Source organism: Geotrypetes seraphini, chromosome 2 (genome assembly GCF_902459505.1).
Source record: "Geotrypetes seraphini chromosome 2, aGeoSer1.1, whole genome shotgun sequence".
Lineage (NCBI taxonomy): Eukaryota > Metazoa > Chordata > Amphibia > Gymnophiona > Dermophiidae > Geotrypetes > Geotrypetes seraphini.
Genome location: NC_047085.1, coordinates 102845048 through 102865869, shown reverse-complemented (window position 1 = coordinate 102865869; position 20822 = coordinate 102845048). Strand labels below are relative to the sequence as shown.

The 20822-nt window shown below is 40.1% G+C and overlaps 1 protein-coding gene across 3 annotated transcripts in view; it reads left to right on the top strand.

Annotated features, from left to right (window-relative positions):
- PREX2 (phosphatidylinositol-3,4,5-trisphosphate dependent Rac exchange factor 2) overlaps nt 1-20822 on the top strand; it is a 628296-nt gene that overhangs the window by 203830 nt on the left and 403644 nt on the right. For all 3 annotated transcript variants that reach the window (XM_033933977.1, XM_033933976.1, XM_033933978.1), the window contains 2 exons: nt 6203-6347; nt 10506-10606. In XM_033933977.1, coding sequence (XP_033789868.1) covers nt 6203-6347; nt 10506-10606 — 246 coding nt within the window. The remainder of the gene's footprint in view (nt 1-6202; nt 6348-10505; nt 10607-20822) is intronic.

Below are 20822 nucleotides of genomic sequence, written 5' to 3'. Positions count from 1 at the left end.
CATTGGCCAACCCAGGTCACAAGCACCTGGCAAGATCCCAAGGAGTAAAACAGATTTTATGCTGCTGTTCCTAGATTTCCTAGCAGTAGATTTCCCCAAGCAGTAGATTTCCCCAAATCCATCATAATAATAGCTTATGGACTTCTGTTTTAGAAGATTATCCAAACCTTTTTTAAACTCTGCTAAGCACATTCTCCAGCAACAAATTCCTGACTTTAATTATATGTTAAGTGAAGAAATATTTCTCCCTTTTGGTTTAAATTTACTATTTAGTAGCTTCATTGCATGCCCCCTAGTCCTAGTATTTATGGAAAGAGTAAACAAGTGATTTACATTAGTGAATGACACAGAGGTCAAAATTTTCTCCGTCTCTGAGGGAACTCATTTTCCCGTCCTGTCCTGGCGAGTTCTTTTCCTGTCCATGCCCCATTCCTTCAAGCTCTGTCCTCATCTGCACAAGCCTTAAACACTTTAGAATCATAAGTGTTCGAGGCTTGTGCGGTTAAGGAAGAGCTTACAGGAACGGGGACAGCGCCAAAACTCATGGGGTGGGACAGGGAAATTGAGTATCTGCGGGGAAGGGGAAATATTTGTTCCCATGTCATTCTCTAATTCACATGTATGCATGCCACTCACTCAGTATTTTATAGATCTCTATCATATCTCCTCTGAGCCGTCTCTTCTCCATGGTGAAGAGCCCTAGTCACTTTGTCCCATCCCTTTTATCATTTTTTCATAGAAACATGATGGCAGATAAAGGCTCTTCTCTGTACCTTTTCCAATTCTGCTATATCTTTTTGAAATTTGGCAACCAGAATTGCATACAGTACTCAAGGTGCAACTGCACCATGGAACAATACAAGGGCATTATAAAATTCTTAACATTCTGTTTGCTTTCTTAGTTGCCACCATACACCAAACTGATGCGTAATATGTGTAAGCTCCAAATGATTGAAAACCCTGCAATCAGATTGATCTTTAGCTTAAAGAAATGTGAAGGTCTCTGTCTACTACTGACAACTTCACTGGCTACCCATAGATGCTCAAATTTTGTCTAAACTGTCCTGCCTTGTCTACCATGCCCTTGATACCAGTGCTCCTGAACAAATCATTCACTTGTTCTCCAATTCATTCTTCATATCATCCCAAATTAGCAACACGCACCAACTGCTCCTCCCATCATCCAAGGGAGTGTGAAATACAAATGGATATTCAATTTGTTGTTCACCTATACGGCACCTGGAACAACCTTCCCACATCAACAAGGACAGAAGCTAGTTATCTCATCTTTAGGAAAAAGCTGAAAAAATTCCTTCATGATAATTTCCTTACTACTCAGTGACTCTGCCTCCCTTCAGTGCTACAAACCTTCTGCGATTGTTGCCTCTTCTGATGTAATGTTTACACTCCTCATTCTTCACTTGTCATCCTGTGGTCACCTACCCCTCCACTGTCTTTTTTTCCTCCCTTTTATGTAACATTTCATTCTACCTGCTTCCCTTTCTACTTGCAACATAGTATAAGAACATAAGAATAGCCTTACTGGATCAGACTAATGGTCCATCAAGCCTAGTAGCCCGTTAAAACGGTAGCCAATCCAGGTCTCTAGTACCTGGCCATGCCCCATGCTTCCTCATGTGCATCTTTTGTAAATCGCCTTGAATATGTACCAGATAAGTGCGATACAGAAATTCAGATTAGATTAGTAAATTCCACAATGCTGGAGCTGTGAAGAAAAAAAATCACAGTGTTGTGTGGATTTCAAACTGGGGTGTGGATAGGACCAACAAATGATTGTTTATAGAACGAAGTAAGTAGAGTGGAATTTATGGTCTAGTTACACAGTGAAGGTATATTGGTAGACCAAAACGTAGAGCCTTCAAGATTAGTAAAAGGATCTTAAATTTAATCTTCTGTTCAATTGGAAGGCAGTGGTGTTCTTCCTGTAATGGTGAGACATGACTGAATTTGTTCACATGGTAAAGTAAATGAATGACAAAATTTTGCAAAGTCTGCAGTTTGCAGAGTAACACCTGAGAAATGCCAGAGTAATTGATATTGCAGTTATCCAGCCTAGTCATGAAAAGAGAAAGAATAAGTGTGTGAAAAATACTAGTATCAAATAAACCCCTAGCGTAGCTGCCTTAGAGTGAAGAAGCAAACCTACATAAGGAGGAACCTTGAGGGCCTAAAGACAGCTGAGATAATGAAAAGTCCCAACTGGGATGATTTTAGAGCCAAACAATAAAATATCCCCCTCCCCCCGAGTGAAGCAAGTGACCACATAGTCAACAGTCCACTGTCTTTCCAGGATTTAGAAGCAAACGGTAATCAAACTACCATTTATTCCAAAATCAGCAAATCAGCAATAATATTGCAAATGTAATTTAAAAGTAACTTAAATGTAATTTGCTGATAATGATCAGTTTTCTAGAACTGCAACGTATTTCCAATACAGAAATCAATTTTTATGTTATGTTAAATAAGGGCCAACATTTGATTTCCGTGTCTTTGTGTATAAGCTCCATGAGGCCATCCTTATCATTCTACTTTTTTTTTTTTTTTATAATTTTGAATACTTTACAATATCCAACAATTCCAAAGGAAAAAAGGAAAAACCATATTAAACCAATACATAATCAAAATATATACACATAGTTCCCTTCAAGCCCACATTAATGGGGAGCACATGCTATATTTTCAAATAAAATCAGGAAAATAAAGGATAATAATTCTAGGTTCACACAAGGGAAACCAGATTCATTCCTTAAAATTAGGATATTAATTAATTTAATTCTCCTCATAATCTCAGCTAAATGAAACAAATCTCATTTCTATTCTCTTGCAACCAAAAATTGTAGTAGTTGTATAGGATCCCCAAAAGCATACTCAACCTCTTGTAATTTAACCATACATTTACAGGGAAATTTCAGGTAAAAGGATGCATCCAGGGCCAGAACTCTATCCTTCAATTTCAAAAATTCTTTCCTCCTCAATTGAGTGGTCCTAGATACATCCGGAAAAATCCTAACCAAATCCCCACAAAATTTCATTAACCTGTTTTTAAAATACAGTTTCATTATCAATGTCTTATCCATCTCACTCATGCATGTTATTACCAGGGTGGACCGACTCTGAATCACATCTTGTGTATCTTCCAAAAATTCAGTCAAGTTTACCTCTCGTCCTTATCATTCTACTTAACACTAATACTAAAACAGCTGCTTATACAGTAGAACACCTGGTTGATTATACAGGATATAAGGTGACTCACAAGCTTAAAAAACATCTTGCAGATGTCTAGAAGTAGCAGAACTGTAAACAATTTTCCTATTGTCTTTAAAATAGAAACATAGAAACATGATGGCAGATAAAGGCCAAATGGCCCATCTAGTCTGCCCATTTGCAACATCCATTATCTCCTCCTCTCCTTAAGAGATTCCATGTGCCTTCCCTATACTATCTTGAATTCAGACAAAGTCTTTGTCTCCACCACCTCTACAGGGAGACTATTCTACTGATCTACCACCCATTCTGTAAAAAAGTATTTCCTTAGTTTACTCCAGAGCCTATTACCTTTTAACTTCATCCTATGGCCTCTCATTCCGGAGCTTCCTTTCAAATGAAAGAGACTCACCTCATGCTCATTTATGCCATGCAGGTATTTAAACATCTCTATCATATATCATATATCATATCTCATATCTCCCGCCTTTCCTCCAAAGTATATGTTGAAACATGATGGCAGATAAAGGCCAAATGGCCCATCCAGTCTGCCCATTGCAGTAACCATTATCTCTTCCTCTCTCTAAGAAATCCCAGGTGCCGATCCCAGGCTTTCTTAAATTCAGACACAGTCTCTGTCAGACACAGTCTCTGTTCCACACATCTACCAACCCTTCTGTAAAAACATATTTCCTTAGATTACTCCGGAGCCTATCACCTTTTATCTTCATCCTATGCCCTCTCATTGAAAAGTTTCCTTTCAAATGAAAGAGACTCGACTCATGCGCATGTACATTACGTAGGTATGTAAACGTCTCTATCATATCTCCCCTCTCCCGCCTTTCCTCCAAAGTATACAGATTGAGATCTTTAAGTCTGTCCCTATCCGCTTTATGATGAAGACCACACACCATTTTAGTAGCTTTCCTCTGGACCATTTCCGGATTATATTAAAACATTTATGACTGCTACAATTAAATGGGGGTGGGGTGGGGATTATTATACATCAACATTAATGAAATGGTAAATGAAAATGAGTGTGCCTCCAATTTTTTTGAAATGTTAAAAAAATGTATTCAAACCTGGTACTCTACCTTTGGCGAAGACATTGTCTATAAGTCACATAAAATCAAAACAATACAGTATAACCCTTTAAAAGCAACCCCCCCCCCCCTCACAACTCCTTCACCTATATCTCACAAGTATTGTTCCTCTCCTCACTTGTTTAGGTACAATTTTACAGTCAGTGATAAGATGTAGTCTCATCCCAGAGGCTGCCACATACGTGTTTCTTAAGTACTAATTTAGAGTACAGTGGAACCTCGGAATCCGAACGCCCTGCACATTATATGTGTGTGTTTGTGCCCCAGAATCTGAATGCTGCTTTGGAATATTTGTTAATATTTTACCTTAAAATCCAGTGTATTTCCTGTTAAAATTTGAGTTTAATCCAGATTAATCCAGTTTCTATTATTTTCAATGGGAAAAATTGTCTTGGAACTCGAACGGGGTTGTGGAACGGATTAGGTTCGGATTCCAAGGTATCATTGTATTAGAATAAGGTTGAACTAAAATGTACATACATAAATTATTATCATTAAGTAAGACAAACATAGCATCACATTGTTTTGTTCCAGGTCTCTTGCTAAACTGCACTAGGATGTCTTTATTTTATGAAAAATGAACTTTTAAAATTCAGATCTTTTTGCAGAACATACAAATATGACATTACAAAATCAAAACAAAAGAGCATTGGCAGTACAATATATTGAGCTCTCAAAGAACATCCACTGGCTATTAATTCTTATTCATATATAGCCAGTGGATGCTCTTTGAGATCTCAATATAGGGCACTGCCAATGCTCTTTTGTTTTGTTCTATTATAATTTTGGCAGTTTTTTCAGAGATTACAAAATCAATACATGATGGGACAGTTTTCATAAGTGGCCACATAGATGCAGTCTCAGGACACTTTCTACACATGAACTTTCTAGCAAGTTAGAGAAAATTCTGTCATATTTCCATGGGCAATAGTACCTACAGAGATGTCATCGACTTGTGTTTGAGTCCTAGCGACTTGAAAATGATATCAAGTTTTTGTGGTAGAATACAGAAGTAGATTGCCGGGCCTTTCTTCTGCGCAGTATAAATTCGTTGTTGTTGCCTTTGTCGCATCAAACACAATCCTCCACCTTCAGCATACCCATCTGCTGCTGCTCAGATGGGTAGCACATCGCTAGTCTGGCATCTCAGCTGAAATTTGTCCATCTTAGGAGGCCCTGCTGGTAGTAAAACTATTGACGACATAGCTTTCAGCTTCTCAGATGGCACAACAAGTCCATGTACCATGACTGAAGACCCACAGAGATAGGCAACATTTTTTTAGGGATACATTTCTTTCCATGAGAATGATGACCCCCACTAAAAGTCCATAAGTGGCACTGTCCTGTATGAAGGCCTCCTTCCTAGACTCTGGAACCAGTCTGGAGGCCTCTAGGGGCCTGCACTGGTCCTTTCTCCATCAGGAACTGCTGCACCTGCTCATACAGCACTGATGAGGAAACAAGAAAATGCCTGCTATTCCCAATCTGGTCAGGGTCATGGGTTGGTCAGAGGCTCCAAATTCAGCATCCCTTGACACTCCTAAAGCTGTTTTCACCAGCATTATTTCTTTCCCTTGGACTACGTACAGTTTCAGAAAAGCTTACTTTTCCCCATGTAATCAAATATCCCATCTACCCACATAAATTTATTTTTAATCAAGTAACTGGCTTTTGAAAATTTCCTTTTAGCAATAATTTCATGCAGTACTATTTGGATCAGGAGCTGACATTACCTAAACAGATTTGGTAATCCATGAACCTTTGTTTCTTACAACAGTTCAATCGCCTATAAGATTGTGTTTCTGTTTTCCTCATAGCATCAGTGAAACGGTATTAGAGTACCTGTGTAAAGAAGAAAATTTGTGTCTTGACAGGTCTGAAACTGGGCATGGAGCAAGATACCTGGGTAATGATTTCAGAACAGGGAGAAAATCTTTACAAAATGATGTCCAAACATGGGAACATAATCAAAGACAGGAAGAGAAAGCTTACTACCTTCCCCAAATGCTTCCTCGGAAGGTAATATACAGTACATGTATATATATATATAATATTTTTTGTTAGTATTCATATTTGGTTTTCTGTCAGTTTAATTTTTAAATATAATATTCTGATAAGAGTTGTCCAGTAAAGACCACTAAGGACTAAATATTAACCACCACCCCTGATATTCAGCCTATGGTGGTCAACGGTTTTAAAGCCTCTGACCACCATGGGCTGATACTAACATAGATATTTTTCTAACATTAAGAACTCGCTGAGGTCTTTTTCTCCAAATTTAATAAAAAATACATATATTTATTTATTGGAAGTATTCAATGACAATGTAAATATTTATAATTCTTCTGCCTAATATTCTGCCCACAGCGGTATGTAGCGTCAGAGCCACTCATAGCTGCGGGCTGACCTGACCCCAGGTATTCAGTGCTAGGGTATCTGTGGCTCCCTACATTGAATATCTGGGTATGAGCAGTAACCTGGAAGTTAACCAGACACTGGCCAATATTCAGATCAGTGCCCGGATAACTTTAGTGCATAAAGTTAGCATTGCCTTTTGGCTGTCTTAAATTTACGTGGTTAAAAACATAGTAACATACTTTAGTAAATGACGGCAGATAAAGACCTGAACAGTCCATCCAGTCTGCCCATTAGTTGTAGCCATTAAAATTACATGATTAAATTAACTTGTCTCTTCTTTGATATTTCTGGGTCATAGACCATAAAGTCCATCTGGTATTGTCCAAGGTTCCAAATGCTGAAGTTACCTAGCCAAGTAACAGACCGAAAATCGCCACTAAGGGCCCAATTCTATAAATGGCATTTAGCTCCTACGCACTGTTCAGTGCAATGTGCCAGTAGATGTAGAATCCTGCCATTTAGGCCAGGGTTTTCTTGGCTTAAATGAGTGCACCTAAGTCAAACCATGCCTAAAATCCATCCTGAATTTGCCCCTAACTTGCCTACATGCTGGTAGGCACCTTGATGTAGACACCTACCGTAAGATGGTAGGTACCTACAGAGTTAGGCGTCTACTAGCTAATTAATTTTTTAAATTGATATTTAATTGTTTTTTAATGGTAGTTTCAATTATCAGTGCTGAATATGTCAATTAAGAAAATTAAGTTAGGCACCTATTCGGCTAGGTGCGCCGATAAAAGGCACCTAACTTTAGTTATCTTTTATAGAATGAAGGCCTAATTAGTAAGTAGGCACTCTGCCTCTGGCCCACTCCTAAACTAAGCAGTTAGGTGAAGGCCAGTTAGTTTCAAGTTTCTTTATTTTTGATATACCATTTATAATACAGGTATCTAAACGGTTAACAATAAAATAGAATAGAAAAATTAAAAAATAGAAATAAAAACATGTCTGGCCTACTCCTACACTAAGGGCTTCTTTTATGAAGCCGCGCTAGTGGTTTAACGCGCGTAATAGCACGTGTTAAACCACCGGCCGTGCTAGACGCTACCGCCTCCTCTTGAGAGGCGGTAGTTTTTAGGCCAGTGCAGGGGTTAGCGCGTGATGAAAAGTCACGCGCCTTAACCCTGCTAGCGTGGCTTGATAAAAGTAGCCCTAAGTAGTTAGATGATGGCCAGTTAGCGATATTCAGCGGCACTAACGGATTAACTGCTGCTGGATATCAGGTGCCGGGTTGCTTAGCATGGTTTAATTGAGCAGGAACCTTTCCTGCCCACTTAAACCCTTTTAAATATTGGGCCCACTTGTTATTACAGATGGTGTTTTTCTATTTTTGCTTTACTCAATACCAGAGCCATGTCTGGGCACTGCTGTTGAATATCTATGGAGAAGACTTACCATGCCTTTAATGGTGGTTACTAAACAGGCTCCAGCCAGATAACTCCAGCCGGTTGAGTGGGACAGTATTTTACTGGCTGATTATCAGAATAACTCACTGTGGTCTTTTCCGAACTTCCTAGCAGTCTCCAACTCTGCTATGCAAATGTAGTACAACAAGGTCATTAATATTAAAATTATAGTAAAATGTGCTCATTAATAATAAAAGGAACACTCCAGGTGATTCCCTAAACTTGTATCAAATTTGTGGGCAAAATTTTCCGGGAGGATCTGAGCGCTGATTAGCTCAGACACTGACAAGAAAGTAAGGTTTGACATCTAAGCAAAGTGACGGGCTGAGTCAGAAACTGGTTGAGTGGAAAAGGACAGTGGGTAGTAGTAAATGGAGATCACTCTATGGAAAGGGATGTTACCAGGTTCTGTTCTTGGGCCTGTTCTTTTTAACATTTTTATAAGCGACATTGGTGAAGGGCTGTCAGGAAAGATTTGCCTCTTTGCAGATGATACCAAAATCTGCAATAGAGTAGATATCCCGGATGGTGTGAATAACATGAAGAAAGACCTAGAGAAGCTTGAAGAATGGTCTGAAATTTGGCAGCTAAAATTTCATGCTAAGAAATGCAAGGTCATGCATTTGGGCTCCAAAAACCCCAAAGAACGGTACAGTTTAGGGGGCGAAGAACTTATATGCATGACAGAAGAGCGGAACTTAGGTGTGATTATATGTGATGATTTTAAGGTGGCCAAACAGTTTGAAAAGGTGACGACAAAAGCTAGAAGGATTCTAGGATGCATAGGGAGGAATATGGCCAGTAGGAAAAAAGGAGGTATTGATGCCTCTGTATAAGACTCTGGTGAGACCTCATTTAGAATATTGTATACAATTCTGGAGACCATGCCTTCAAAAAGATAAAAAGGATGGAGTCAGTCCAGTGGAAGGCTACTAAAATGGTGTGTGGTCTTTGTGATAAGGCATATGGGGACAGACTTAAAGATCTCAATCTGTATAATTTGGAGGAAAGGCAGGAGAGGGGAGATATGATAGAAACATTTAATAATAATAACTTTATTTTCATATACCACAATACCACAAACAGTTCAGAGCGGTTTACAGAGGAAGAGACTGTATACAGGCAGTAATATTATAAAAAACTTTCACAATTACATTAGCATGGTAAGATTAATCAAATGTTTCCTGGAAGTGTTTTAGGAGTACATCAAGGCAGAAGTGGAGTCAGAGAAATTCATCAAAGAGATAAGTTTTGATTGACTTCCTAAAAGTTTGGTAAGAAAGTGCATTCAAGATAAAGTTGGTTTAACTTTTATTCCATTTGCCTGCTTGGAATGATTGTGTTCTATCAAAGAATCTCTTGTAGAAACAGCCTTTCAAGGATGGAAAGACGAACAAGTAGGCACTACGTGTACAAGTTGTGCCTGGAAATTCAAAATGATGGGATAGATAGATTGGGGATGAACCTGTTATGGTTTTGAAACAAAGGCAAGAAAACTTAAAAATAACCCTTGCTTCCATGGGCAGCCAGTGTAGTTTTTTTGTAATTCGGGTTTACATGATCTGATTTCTTGAGACCATAGATGAGGCGGACTGCAGCATTCTGTACGATTCTCAGTTGTTTGATGGTTTTCTTAAAAGATCCCAAGTATATAATATTGCAATAGTCTAAGATACTCAAGATCAAAGATTGAACCAGCAGTCGAAAAGAGAAGAAATCAAAATAGTGTTCAATGGTACGAAGTTTCCATAAAGTGAAAAATATTTACGGAAGCTCTGGAATGAGAGGGCAAAGGATGAAATTAAGAGGTGATAGGCTCAGGAGTAATCAAAGGAAATACTTTTTTACATAAAGGGTGGTAGATGCATGGAACAGTCTCCCAGAAGACGAGGTGAATTCAAGAAAGCATGGGATAGGCACATGGGCAAAGGAAGAGATAATGGTTACTGCGGATGGGCAGACTAAATTTGGCCTTTATCTGCCATCATGTTTCTATGTATCTTTGTGGGATTAGGAAAAGAGGGGCTTAGAGAAAGATCAGAGGAAAGAGAGGTCATGATGGAGGGAAGAGACATGAAGGTGACAGAAGGGACAATTTTCAATCTTCCAGTGGACCTCACCAGTAAGTCATTTTTATGGAAAACTCCATGTGGGGATTTGGAAATTAAAGGCACAAAATATGTGTAACAAAACACATGTGGGAATTTCAAAATGAAATCCCTGCATGGTCTTTAATTTTCCTATGGAAAATATTACAAAGGAAATAGCAAGCTAAATATGCTCATTGATGGTATATGGAATGTACTGTTTTCATAGGTTTCATAGTTGTAAAAATTCTTCTTTTTTTTTCTAGTGAGTTTGTGGACTGGTTAATGGAAATTGGGGAGATACAGAAGCCAGAAGAAGGAGTTCATCTTGGCCAAGCACTACTAGAAAATGGCATAATCCACCACGGTAAGAATAGTGTTGTAATTCACATATCATTAACATACGCAGCCCAGTCTTTCATTGCACTGGCCAATACTCATTTTGGTGCCTCAAATGTTAGACCTGTTTCTGGGTATATTTGACCTGCTGATTTCACAAATGGCACCAGTTTTTTTCCCCATCAAATCTAGTTTTTAAGATACAGAACATGTGCCATAGACCACTCTTCACTTTGCTTGCCCATTAAAAAATCAGGATATTTTAATGTAGTGTTTAAATTAATATCTTTTAAGCATGAAGGAAAAAAATTAAAAATTAAAAGAAAAGTGTACAGGGGATGGGAGCGGGAGGGGGGTATATCTTTTATTTTTGTATTATTCCTGATGGTAATGTTGGATGGAGGAGGGAATTTTATTTTTTGTATAGATTCTGATTGTTTATAAGTGCTTATTTGATTATTATTATTTGTATGACATTAAAAACTAAATAAAAGAAAAAAAAGAAAAGTGTACAACATGAAAATCTACTTATTTCATACTAAAAGCACAAGTTGATGATACAAACTTTCCAGTCATTTGACACACAAGAAGCTCCTTTTGTAAGACTTCCAAGAGTGGGATTTGCCAGGACAATCCCGCATAAGATTCCAACAATAGTCTACCATCATGTGTGCATCCCATCTTCCTTGGTATCTGGCTTCCATTGTTTTTATGTCTTGGTGAAATCTTTCACCTTGCCCTTCGCTTAAGTTACCAAGGTTCTCTGGAAAGCGATCTAAGTGACTGTGATCATAAATATTACACTGTTAAATTACTTACCTTTTACAATCCAATGTTTTGAATGTAAAATTGCAGTTGTAAATATGTAAACACTCTCACTATATCTGCTAACTTGTACACAAAAACATAAGCCAGGATAGCGAGGAACTCCAGAGTGACTTGTGTCAGTTAGAGAAATGGACGGAGAAATGTCAAATGTCACAAACAAAGTCAAAAACCATACCAAAAAGTGAAAAACATGTCCAAAAGAAACAATACTTATCCAAAACTGTCACACAAACGGAAAAACCGCGCCAGGAGGAGAGGTTCAACCGCGCTGGTTTCGGGAGGAGCCCTTCTTCAGGAACCTGGCCTCCAACAGAACACAAGCAGAGAGGAAGGCTGGAGGGCGGGCTTTTAAATATCAGCAGCAGTGGGAGATCAATTGCTTTTACACCTAAGCAGCAACGGGACCAACCCACCAACCTCTGCAGTCCATTGGAGAGATCAATCTACCTGCTTTTAAATATCAGCAACAGTAGGAAATCAACTGCTTTTACACCTCAGCAGCAGCAGGACCAGCCACCACTACCAAGAGACCTTTGCCCTGATCCAGCCAGGAATGTGAGCTCCTCCCTCTGCAGTCCATTGGAGAGATCAATCTACCTGCTTTTAAATATCAGCAACAGTGGGAAATCAACTGCTTTTTACACCTCAGCAGCAGTGGAACTATCCGCAACTACCAAGAGCCCACAGATTCAATCCAGCCAAGAGTTTGAGCTCCACCTCCCCCTGCAGTACACTAGGAAGATCAACTGTTTTTTACACCTAAGCAGCAACAGGACCAGCCACCACTACCGAGAGCCCTTTGCCCTGATCCAGCCAGACAAGTAAGCTCTTCCCCAGCATTCCGTTGGAAAAATCAATATGCTTGCTTTTAAATATCATCAGAAGTAGGAGATCAACTGCTTTTACACCTAAGCAGCACCAAGACCAGCCGCCACTATCGAGAGCCTTTGTCCCAATCCAGCCAGACGTGTGTGCTCTTCACCATACAATTTGTTGGAGAGATCAATCTGCCTGCTTTTAAATATCAGCAGCATTGGGAAAACAACTGCTTTTACACCTAAGCAGCAGCGGGTACATCCGCAACCACCAAGAGCCCACAGACCCGATCCTGCCAGGAGCGTGAACTCCTCCCCCTGCAGTCCATTGGAGAGATCAATCTGCCTGCTTTTAAATATCAGCAGCAGTGGAGATCAACTGCTTTTACATCTAAGCAGCAATGAGACCAGCCACAACCACCGAGAGCACTCAGACCCGATCCTACCAAGAGTGTGAACTCTTCCCCCCCTGCAATCCGCTAAGAAGATCGACTGTCGGTTCCGGGAGGCTTTCCCGCAGAGGAGAGAATCCTGCATTCACCGTGGACCTCATCTGGGGCAGCCTCCTTGGAGCGGCTGGGGCACGGGCAGTGTGTCTGGGAGGGAATGCATGGATGGGAGAACATCGCAGGGGAGGAGACATAGGCATCCTGGGACTGTCGGCCAGAAGAAGCCCTTTCTGGATATGTCAATCGCTCCTCCTAAACTTACTTGCTCCACTTCATCACTGACGCTGACCTATTCTGCTTCTATTCCTTTCTCTCCTCTCTTCTACCTTCCAAAGTATTTAGATCAATGCTGTCTTTTTAAAATGTTTATTTTATTTTTATTTTTCCTCTAACTCTACTTTTCACTTCACTATTACCCTCCAGGTACTTTAGTTAGATTGTGAGCCTTCGGGACAGTAAGGGAATTTTCCAAGTACCTTTCTTATTTCTAATCTTAATGTATATTTTCTGTAAACCGCTTAGAACCTAACGGATGTAGCGGTATATAAGAAATAAATTACATTACATTACAAATGGCAGATGAAGTTTAATGTGGAAAAGTGCAAAGTAATGCATTTAGGCAGAAAGAACAAGGAACACGAGTATAGAATGTCGGGTGCAACTCTGGGTAAGAGCGAACAAGAAAAGGACCTGGATGTACTGATAGATAGGACCCTGAAACCGTTGGCACAATGCACGGCAGTGGCAAAGAAAGCAAATAGAATGTTAGGCATGATAAAGAAAGGAATAACGAGTAGATCGGAGAAAGTTATAATGCCGCTTTATAGAGCAATGGTCAGACCACACTTGGAATACTGTGTCCAACTTTGGTCTCCCATCCTAAAGAAGGATATAAAACTGCTGGAGAGGGTGTAGAGACGAGCAACGAAGCTAATAAAAGGTATGGAGAACTTGGAATACGACTTAAGAGACTGGGATTGTTCTCCCTTGAGAAAAGGAGACTGCGAGGGGATATGATCGAGACTTTCAAAATACTGAAAGGAATTGACAAAATAGAGAAGGAAAAAAAATTATTTACAATGTCCAATGTGACACGGACAAGAGGACATGGACTGAAGCTAAGGGGGGACAAGTACAGGACAAATATCAGGAAGTTCTGCTTCATACAATGAGTGGTGGACACCTGGAATGCTCTCCCAGAGGAGGTTATTGCGGAATACACCGTTCTAGGATTTAAAAGCAAACTAGATGCACATCTCCTTACGAGAGGCATAGAGGGATATGGGTGACTAAAATTATGGCAGGTGAACACCTGGCTGGGCCTCCATGTGTGCGGATCACCAGAGTTGATGGACCGAAGGTCTGATCCGGAGATGGCAGTTCTTATGTTCTTATGTAACAGAAGACAAAGTTGAAAAACTCATTAGAATTTAAATCTATGTGCAACTGTATTAAACAGATCAGGTTGAGAAATATTTGAAATTCAAATTTATGTAGTCTAAGGAAGCCATGTTTACCATCTACATCAGGGGTGCCCAAAAAGCCGATCGTGAAGGCAATGCTAGTCGGGCTCTGTAATAGTCTCGTGTTGCCTTCGCGTTCTACCTGCTCCCCGACTCCTTAAAGAGGATGCAGAAGCACCGGGCCGACCAGCCTTCCCCAACCAACATCAATTTTGACATCAGAGAGGATATTCCCCAACCAACGTCAATCGCTGCCCGGAAATTCCTCTCTGACATTAGAATTGACGTTGGGTGGGGAAGGCTGGTCAGCCCGGTGCTTCTGCATCCTCTTTACGGCGTCAGGAAGCAGAGAGAACTCAGAACTCGGCGGCAATGGCTTGGGGGCCTGTTCCCCGATGGCGGTGGCAATGGCTTGGGGGAGGGCAGGGAGAAAGAAAGACAAAGAAAGAAAGGGGGCAGGCAGGGAGACACAAAGAAAGGGGGGAAGGGAGACAGATAGAAAGAAGGGAAACAGAAAGAAAGGGGGGATAGAAAGAAAAAAAGAAAGAAAGGGGGCATGGAGAGAGAAAGACAGACAGACAGAAAAAAAGAAGGGGGTAGGGAGACAGAAAGAAAGAAAGGGAGTCAGGGAAACAGAAAGGGTGTAAGGGAGACAGAAAGAAAGAAAGGGAGGCAGGGAGACAGAAAGAAAAACAGACATAAAGAAAGAAAAGGGACAGGGAGATAGAAAGAATGACAGACAGAAAGAAAGAAGGAGGCAAGGAGAAAGAAAGAAAGGGGAAGGGGGCAGGGAGACAGGAAGAAAAAGTTGGGGGAGTGAATGAGGTCTGGAGGAGAGGAAGCATACAGGAAGCTGAAAGAAGGGAAGAAATATTGGATGCACAGTCAGAAGAAGAAAGTGCAACTAGAGACTCATGAAATCACCAGACAACGAAGGTAGGAAAAATGATTTTATTTTCAATTTAGTGATCAAAATGTGTCCGTTTTGAGAATTTATATCTGCTCTCTATATTTTGTACTATGGCCCCCTTTTACTAAACTACAATAGTGTATTTTAGCCCTGGGAGTCTATGAGCATTGAGAGCAGTGCAGGGCATTCAGCGCAGCTCCCTGCACTAAAAACCGGTATCGCGGTTTAGTAAAAAGGGAGGGGGTATATTTGTCTATTTTTTGTATAGTTGTTACTGAGGTGACATTGCATAAAGTCATCTGCATTGACCTCTTTGAAAAAAACACTGGAATATAAATGATAATTAACATTTACATCTGCGTTCAGTGTGCTTTGTGTTTGGTTTTTTTTTTTTTTAATTCTTTATTGATTTTTAATCAAAAACATTGTCATATAAATGAAATAACAGTAGGTATTACATATATTACACTAATATCCGTACAGGTAACATAGATATCATTCAATAATATCAGTTTCTTACATATAATAATAGCACAATATATCCTAATATATAATACAAATGAAGAATAAAGTTACCCAAATGTCGCTATCAATATTTACTCCCCTCCTTCCAACCCCCCCCCCTGGATGTGTAAAGGTAAATGAACTAAAGGAAAGATATGATAAAAATATTAAATTTAGTCAATGGGCTCCAAACTTTATTAAACACCTCACTAAATCCCTTACACTGTGCATTAATTCGTTCATATCTGTATGTAGTGCACACATTCACCCACCAAAAAGTATAATTTATTCTAGCATGGGTTTTCCAATTACTGGTAATCAATTGAATGGCTATTCCTGTTAGGATCATAAATAGACGACTCTTATATTTATCTAGAGTGGGTTTCACATGTAAAATCGTTCCACAAATTATAGCCTCATATGATAGTGGAATATTTGAATCCAAAACTAGATTTATTTGTCCCAAAATTGACTTCCAATATATATAAACGGACAAAAATATAGCAGATGATCCAAAGTCAATATAACATGCCAGCATCTATTAGACTTAGAACTATCTATTTTATTTAATCAAACTGGGGTCCAGAAAATCCTATGTAACAAAAATAACCATGTTTGTCTCATAGATGCTGACGCTGTGCACTTCAGTCTCCAAGTCCAAATTCGTGGCCGAGACACAGAAATATACTGTTTTATCTCAGTGGTCCAGATGTCTCAAAGACTATTTTTAGGCTTTTTATTCAAAAATCCAGAAATTAATTTGTACCACTGGGCAGCCTGATGTCCTACTAAATCAGTTTGGTAGCAAAGGATTTGCAGGCTAAAATAAGTTTCTAAATGTTTCCATTCAGGGAACCCACTCTGAATAGCCTGCTTCAACTGCAACCACCTATATTGTTGAGACTTTAAAATGCCAAATTATTGTTGTAGCTGTGAAAAATCAAGCGGTTTTCCATTAGATATAGCATCATCTAATGTCCGAATACCCGCCTGCATCCAATTCTTCCAAGCGATCCCAGCACCGCCTATTTGAATCTTGGAGTTTAACCATAAGGACTGCAAAGTAGATTTCATTATAGGAACATCCGTTAATTTATCAATAAATTTGATTGTTTTCCCAGTGTCCAATAAAATCACATTTTCCTTAGCATAACTAGGTATTCTTATATTTAATATATGAGAAAGTCACATTGGGGACATGATTTTCCACTCCAGATATAACCAATCTGGTTGATGTTCCAAAAGCTCATTGAGGATCCAATACATACCTTGACGCATTATATAGGCTTGATGATACCTATAAAAGTTGGGAAAATTTACCCCACCCTCCGGAATTGGTTTTTGTAGAGATACTAAAGCAATTCTTGCTTTTTCCCCCAGTCAAATAAATTTTGTCAAAATAACATTTAGCTTTTTGTAAAATGACCCCTAAAAATAAACGGGTAACATACCCATTTGGTAACAAATTACAGGCAAGATCATCATTTTGACCGTATGAACTCTCCCCCACCAAGACAAGTGTAGATGGTTCCATTGTTCACACATCTCTGTGACTTTTAATAATAGAGATTTTTCATTTATCTTCATCGTTTCTTCCAATGTACTTTTAATCAAAATACCTAAATATTTAATACCATCATCCTTCCAGATAAAAGGAAATTCATCAAATAGTCCTTTTGCACAATGCACATTTAATGGAAGAACCTCTGATTTACTCCAGTTTATTTTGTAACCAGAGAATTTTCCAAATCTATTAATCAAATCCAATAAACTTGGAATGGTAGCTTCAGGATTTCTTAAATGAAGCAATATATCATCTGCATATGCATATTTGTGTTTTTTTTAAATTTTATTGTTGGTAGATCATTTTGACTTGAACATTTTAAAAGTAGCTTGCAAGCACAAAAAGTGTGGGCACCCCTGATCTATATTTTTTGCACATAATTATTTATTATAACAGAACAAAGGTGATTTTGTCAATTGAGCTTTACATTTTTATGCCAGTGTGCATTATAGAAAAAGAAGTAGATGAACAGTTGTGAAACAAAGGTCATTATACACAAAAAAGTGGATAATTTAAATACATAAATTTCCCATTCAAAAAAGATTCTACAGAAGAGATCATTTAAATAGCAGTTAAAAATTAATAAATTCAACCATATCTAAGAAACTAGAATTGATGCGGTCTATCCAATGCAAGTTTCTGAATCACTGTCCCAAATAAACACAAGGCACCAATAAATTTTATTTTTTTCTTGGCCTGTGTTGTTAACCATCACCTAATTGAATATTGTCAGATTAGTATTTAAAAATCTTTTGTACGCTTAATCACCAGTCTATCAACTTCTAAGCATATTATTGCCACCTGAGACAGATATTGGGTCCTAGGCAAACATGCATTGGTGGGCTTCCCTAACGTGGACACTCATTTGCTTTTCTTCTCATTCCTCTGTAGTTATATTCACTGTTTCCCAGATCTTCATTCATGCCTTCTTCCCTCCCACCCCCCACCCCACACACAAACTTTATGACACCAGAAATAATGGGGAGAACTGCAGAGCCTAGCTGAGACAGCAACAGGGATGTCAAGTCTACTCATTAGGAATGTGTCATACTCGTTTGAAGGCTCTCTCTCACATCTTTCATGCAAAAGAGAAGAAAAGCCAAGTGACATAGCCAATAGGAATAAATCTGAGCACACCTTCCTGTGCTTCTCTTTTTCCCGTCTGCCTTCCCCCATACTTACAAGTACATGTGCTCTGAAGCCTGAGAAAAGTAAATATTATTTTATGCTGTTTTTTTCATTTGCAAAGCAACACTACACTTAAATCTTTCTAAATTTATATCATGAAAGCACCATCTGGAAAATCTCACTATTTGGACTTCAATCTTACTTTAGGAGTGATAAATCTCACTCTTTGGGATGTTTTATTCTTGGTATCTCTGCAGTAATAGTAGCATGAAGACTAGGCAAGCTCATACTTCAAATGGAGTGGTTAATGGTTAGAGATGGAGACCTGCTAAATTACCCAGTTTTAGATTAGGCCTGAATTGGAGCTCATTTTCCCATCCAGTCCCCACAAGTTCTTTTCCTGTCCTTGCCTCATTCTTGCAAGCTCCGTCCTCATCTGCACAAGCCTCAAACACTTCAAAATCATAAGTGTTTAAGGCTTGTGCAGTTAAGGCAGAGCTTACAGGAATGGGGCAGGCACAGGGACAGTGACAAAACACATGGGGACGGGATGGGGAAATGAAGTTCCTGTGTCATTCTCTAGATTTTGCCAGGTAATTGTGACCTGGATTGCTACTGCTGGAAGCAGAATACTGGGCTAAATGGGCCATTGATCTGCCCCAGTATGGCTGTTCTTATGTTTTTATATTCTTACTAGTATTTAAGCCCGTTACATTAACGGGTGCTAGAATAGATGTGTAGACTTTTAGCACAATGGGTCGCTGAGGCGTTTCTTTCTTTCTTACTTTATGTTTTTTATCTCTCTCCCTGCCCCCCTTTCTTTTTGTCTCTGTCCCCCTGTGTGTCTTTGTCTCTTTCCTGGCACCCTGTCTTACTGTCTCTCTCCCTGGCTGTCTGTCAGTCTTTCTTTGTTTCTGTATCTTCTCCCTTTGTGAGTGTGGGGCAGTTGTAGGCGCGCAAGCGCACTCCTTCCGGCCACGGACATACGGAACACGCAGGTAGGAGTGCGCATGTGCCACTTAGGGTTTTATTATGTAGTCATTAAGCCCGTTACATTAACGGGTGCTAGAATATATGTATGTCTGTCTCCCTCCCACTGACTCTCTCTCTCTCCCTAGCCCCCTTTCTCTGTCTGTCTTTCTGTCCCTCTCCCTGCCCCTGTGTCTTTCTTTCTTTCTGTCTCCCTCCCTCCCGCTGTCTGTCATTTTTCCCCATTTCCCTGTGCAGCAGCATTTCCATCCCACTTCCCTATGCAGCATTTCCATCTCACTTCCCTCCTATCCCCCCTTCCCTTTCCTATCCCCCCCTTCCCCTCCAAGTCCCTGTATAGAAGTAGCAGCATTTTCCCCCACCCCCCTTTCCCTTCTCTTACCGCGATCTGCTCTTCTCTTACCTGCTCTGTTCGGCCCCTCCCCCTTCTTTTACTGCCGTTGTTCTGCTGATCTGGCCTGCTCCTGACCCTCCCACTGCCGACAAACCTCCGGGCTCCAGCCACGTAGGCAGCACTTTAAACACGCTGCTTCGTGGCCTTCTACTGCCGATTTCCTCTCCCGCGTCTGTCTCCGATGATGTCATCAGAGACGCAGCAGAGGAAATCAGCAGTAGAAGGGTGCGAAGCAGCGTGTTTAAAGTGCTGCCTACGCCGCTGGAACCGGGAGGTTTGTGGAGGGTCAAAGGGGCAGAGCGGGGCTGCTCTCCACCACTCGGTTGCTGCCACTGCTCCACCGGGTCCGCGAGTGTGTTGTAGTCGCGCATGCGCACTTCTTCAGGCCACGGACATACGGAACATGCAAGTGGAAGTGCGCATGCACGCTTAGGGTTTTATATTATAAGATGCTTGTGCATTATGGGACTAGCAGCACTGATTTCAGTGGGTAGAATAAAGTACCACAGTACATATAGAACATTTAATTGGAATGTAAGTTCAAAAATTGGACTTCCCCAAAAAGTACTTGAAGTTGAGTAAATTGGAGCAGTGAGCTGAGAATCATGGAATATTGCTTCCAGTCACCCTCCATTGCCTCAGGTACAAACAAGAGTATGCCAAGGGTAGGCTGCACCAAAGTGAGATTTACTGGTAATATGTCTGAGGTATACAGAAATTTGCAAATTTTTACATGTTGAATGGAATAGTCAGAGTGGAGACAGTATTAGCACTGTTTTCAAATGAGCTTGCCCAGGTAAATTATCCCTCAATATTCAGCTAGTAGTGGTCAGTGGGTTTTGGGGTTTTGTTTTTTTTAGAGAGTTAATTGCTATTGGCTAAATTAGCTGTGCCTCACCTGAGTGTTAGCATTGACTATCTAGACATGACCAGCCAAGAATTAACCACTGCCACTTAGCAAGGGCTTGTCTAATATTCAGCCCAGATCTGCTGTGACAGGGTGTATGTCCCATCACAGGGGAAAGGGTGTCCCAGGGAGAAATCCCTCAAGTGAAGACAGTATCGGAGGACAACCTGGGTCTGAGGGTAGGATGAGATAAGGGGATTTGTCTGCTCCCTCCCCAGTAACATTCCCTTCATCTTTTTTATTTCCTTCCACCCCCAACTCTCACAACCCTCCAGCCCTGACCTGCCTCTAG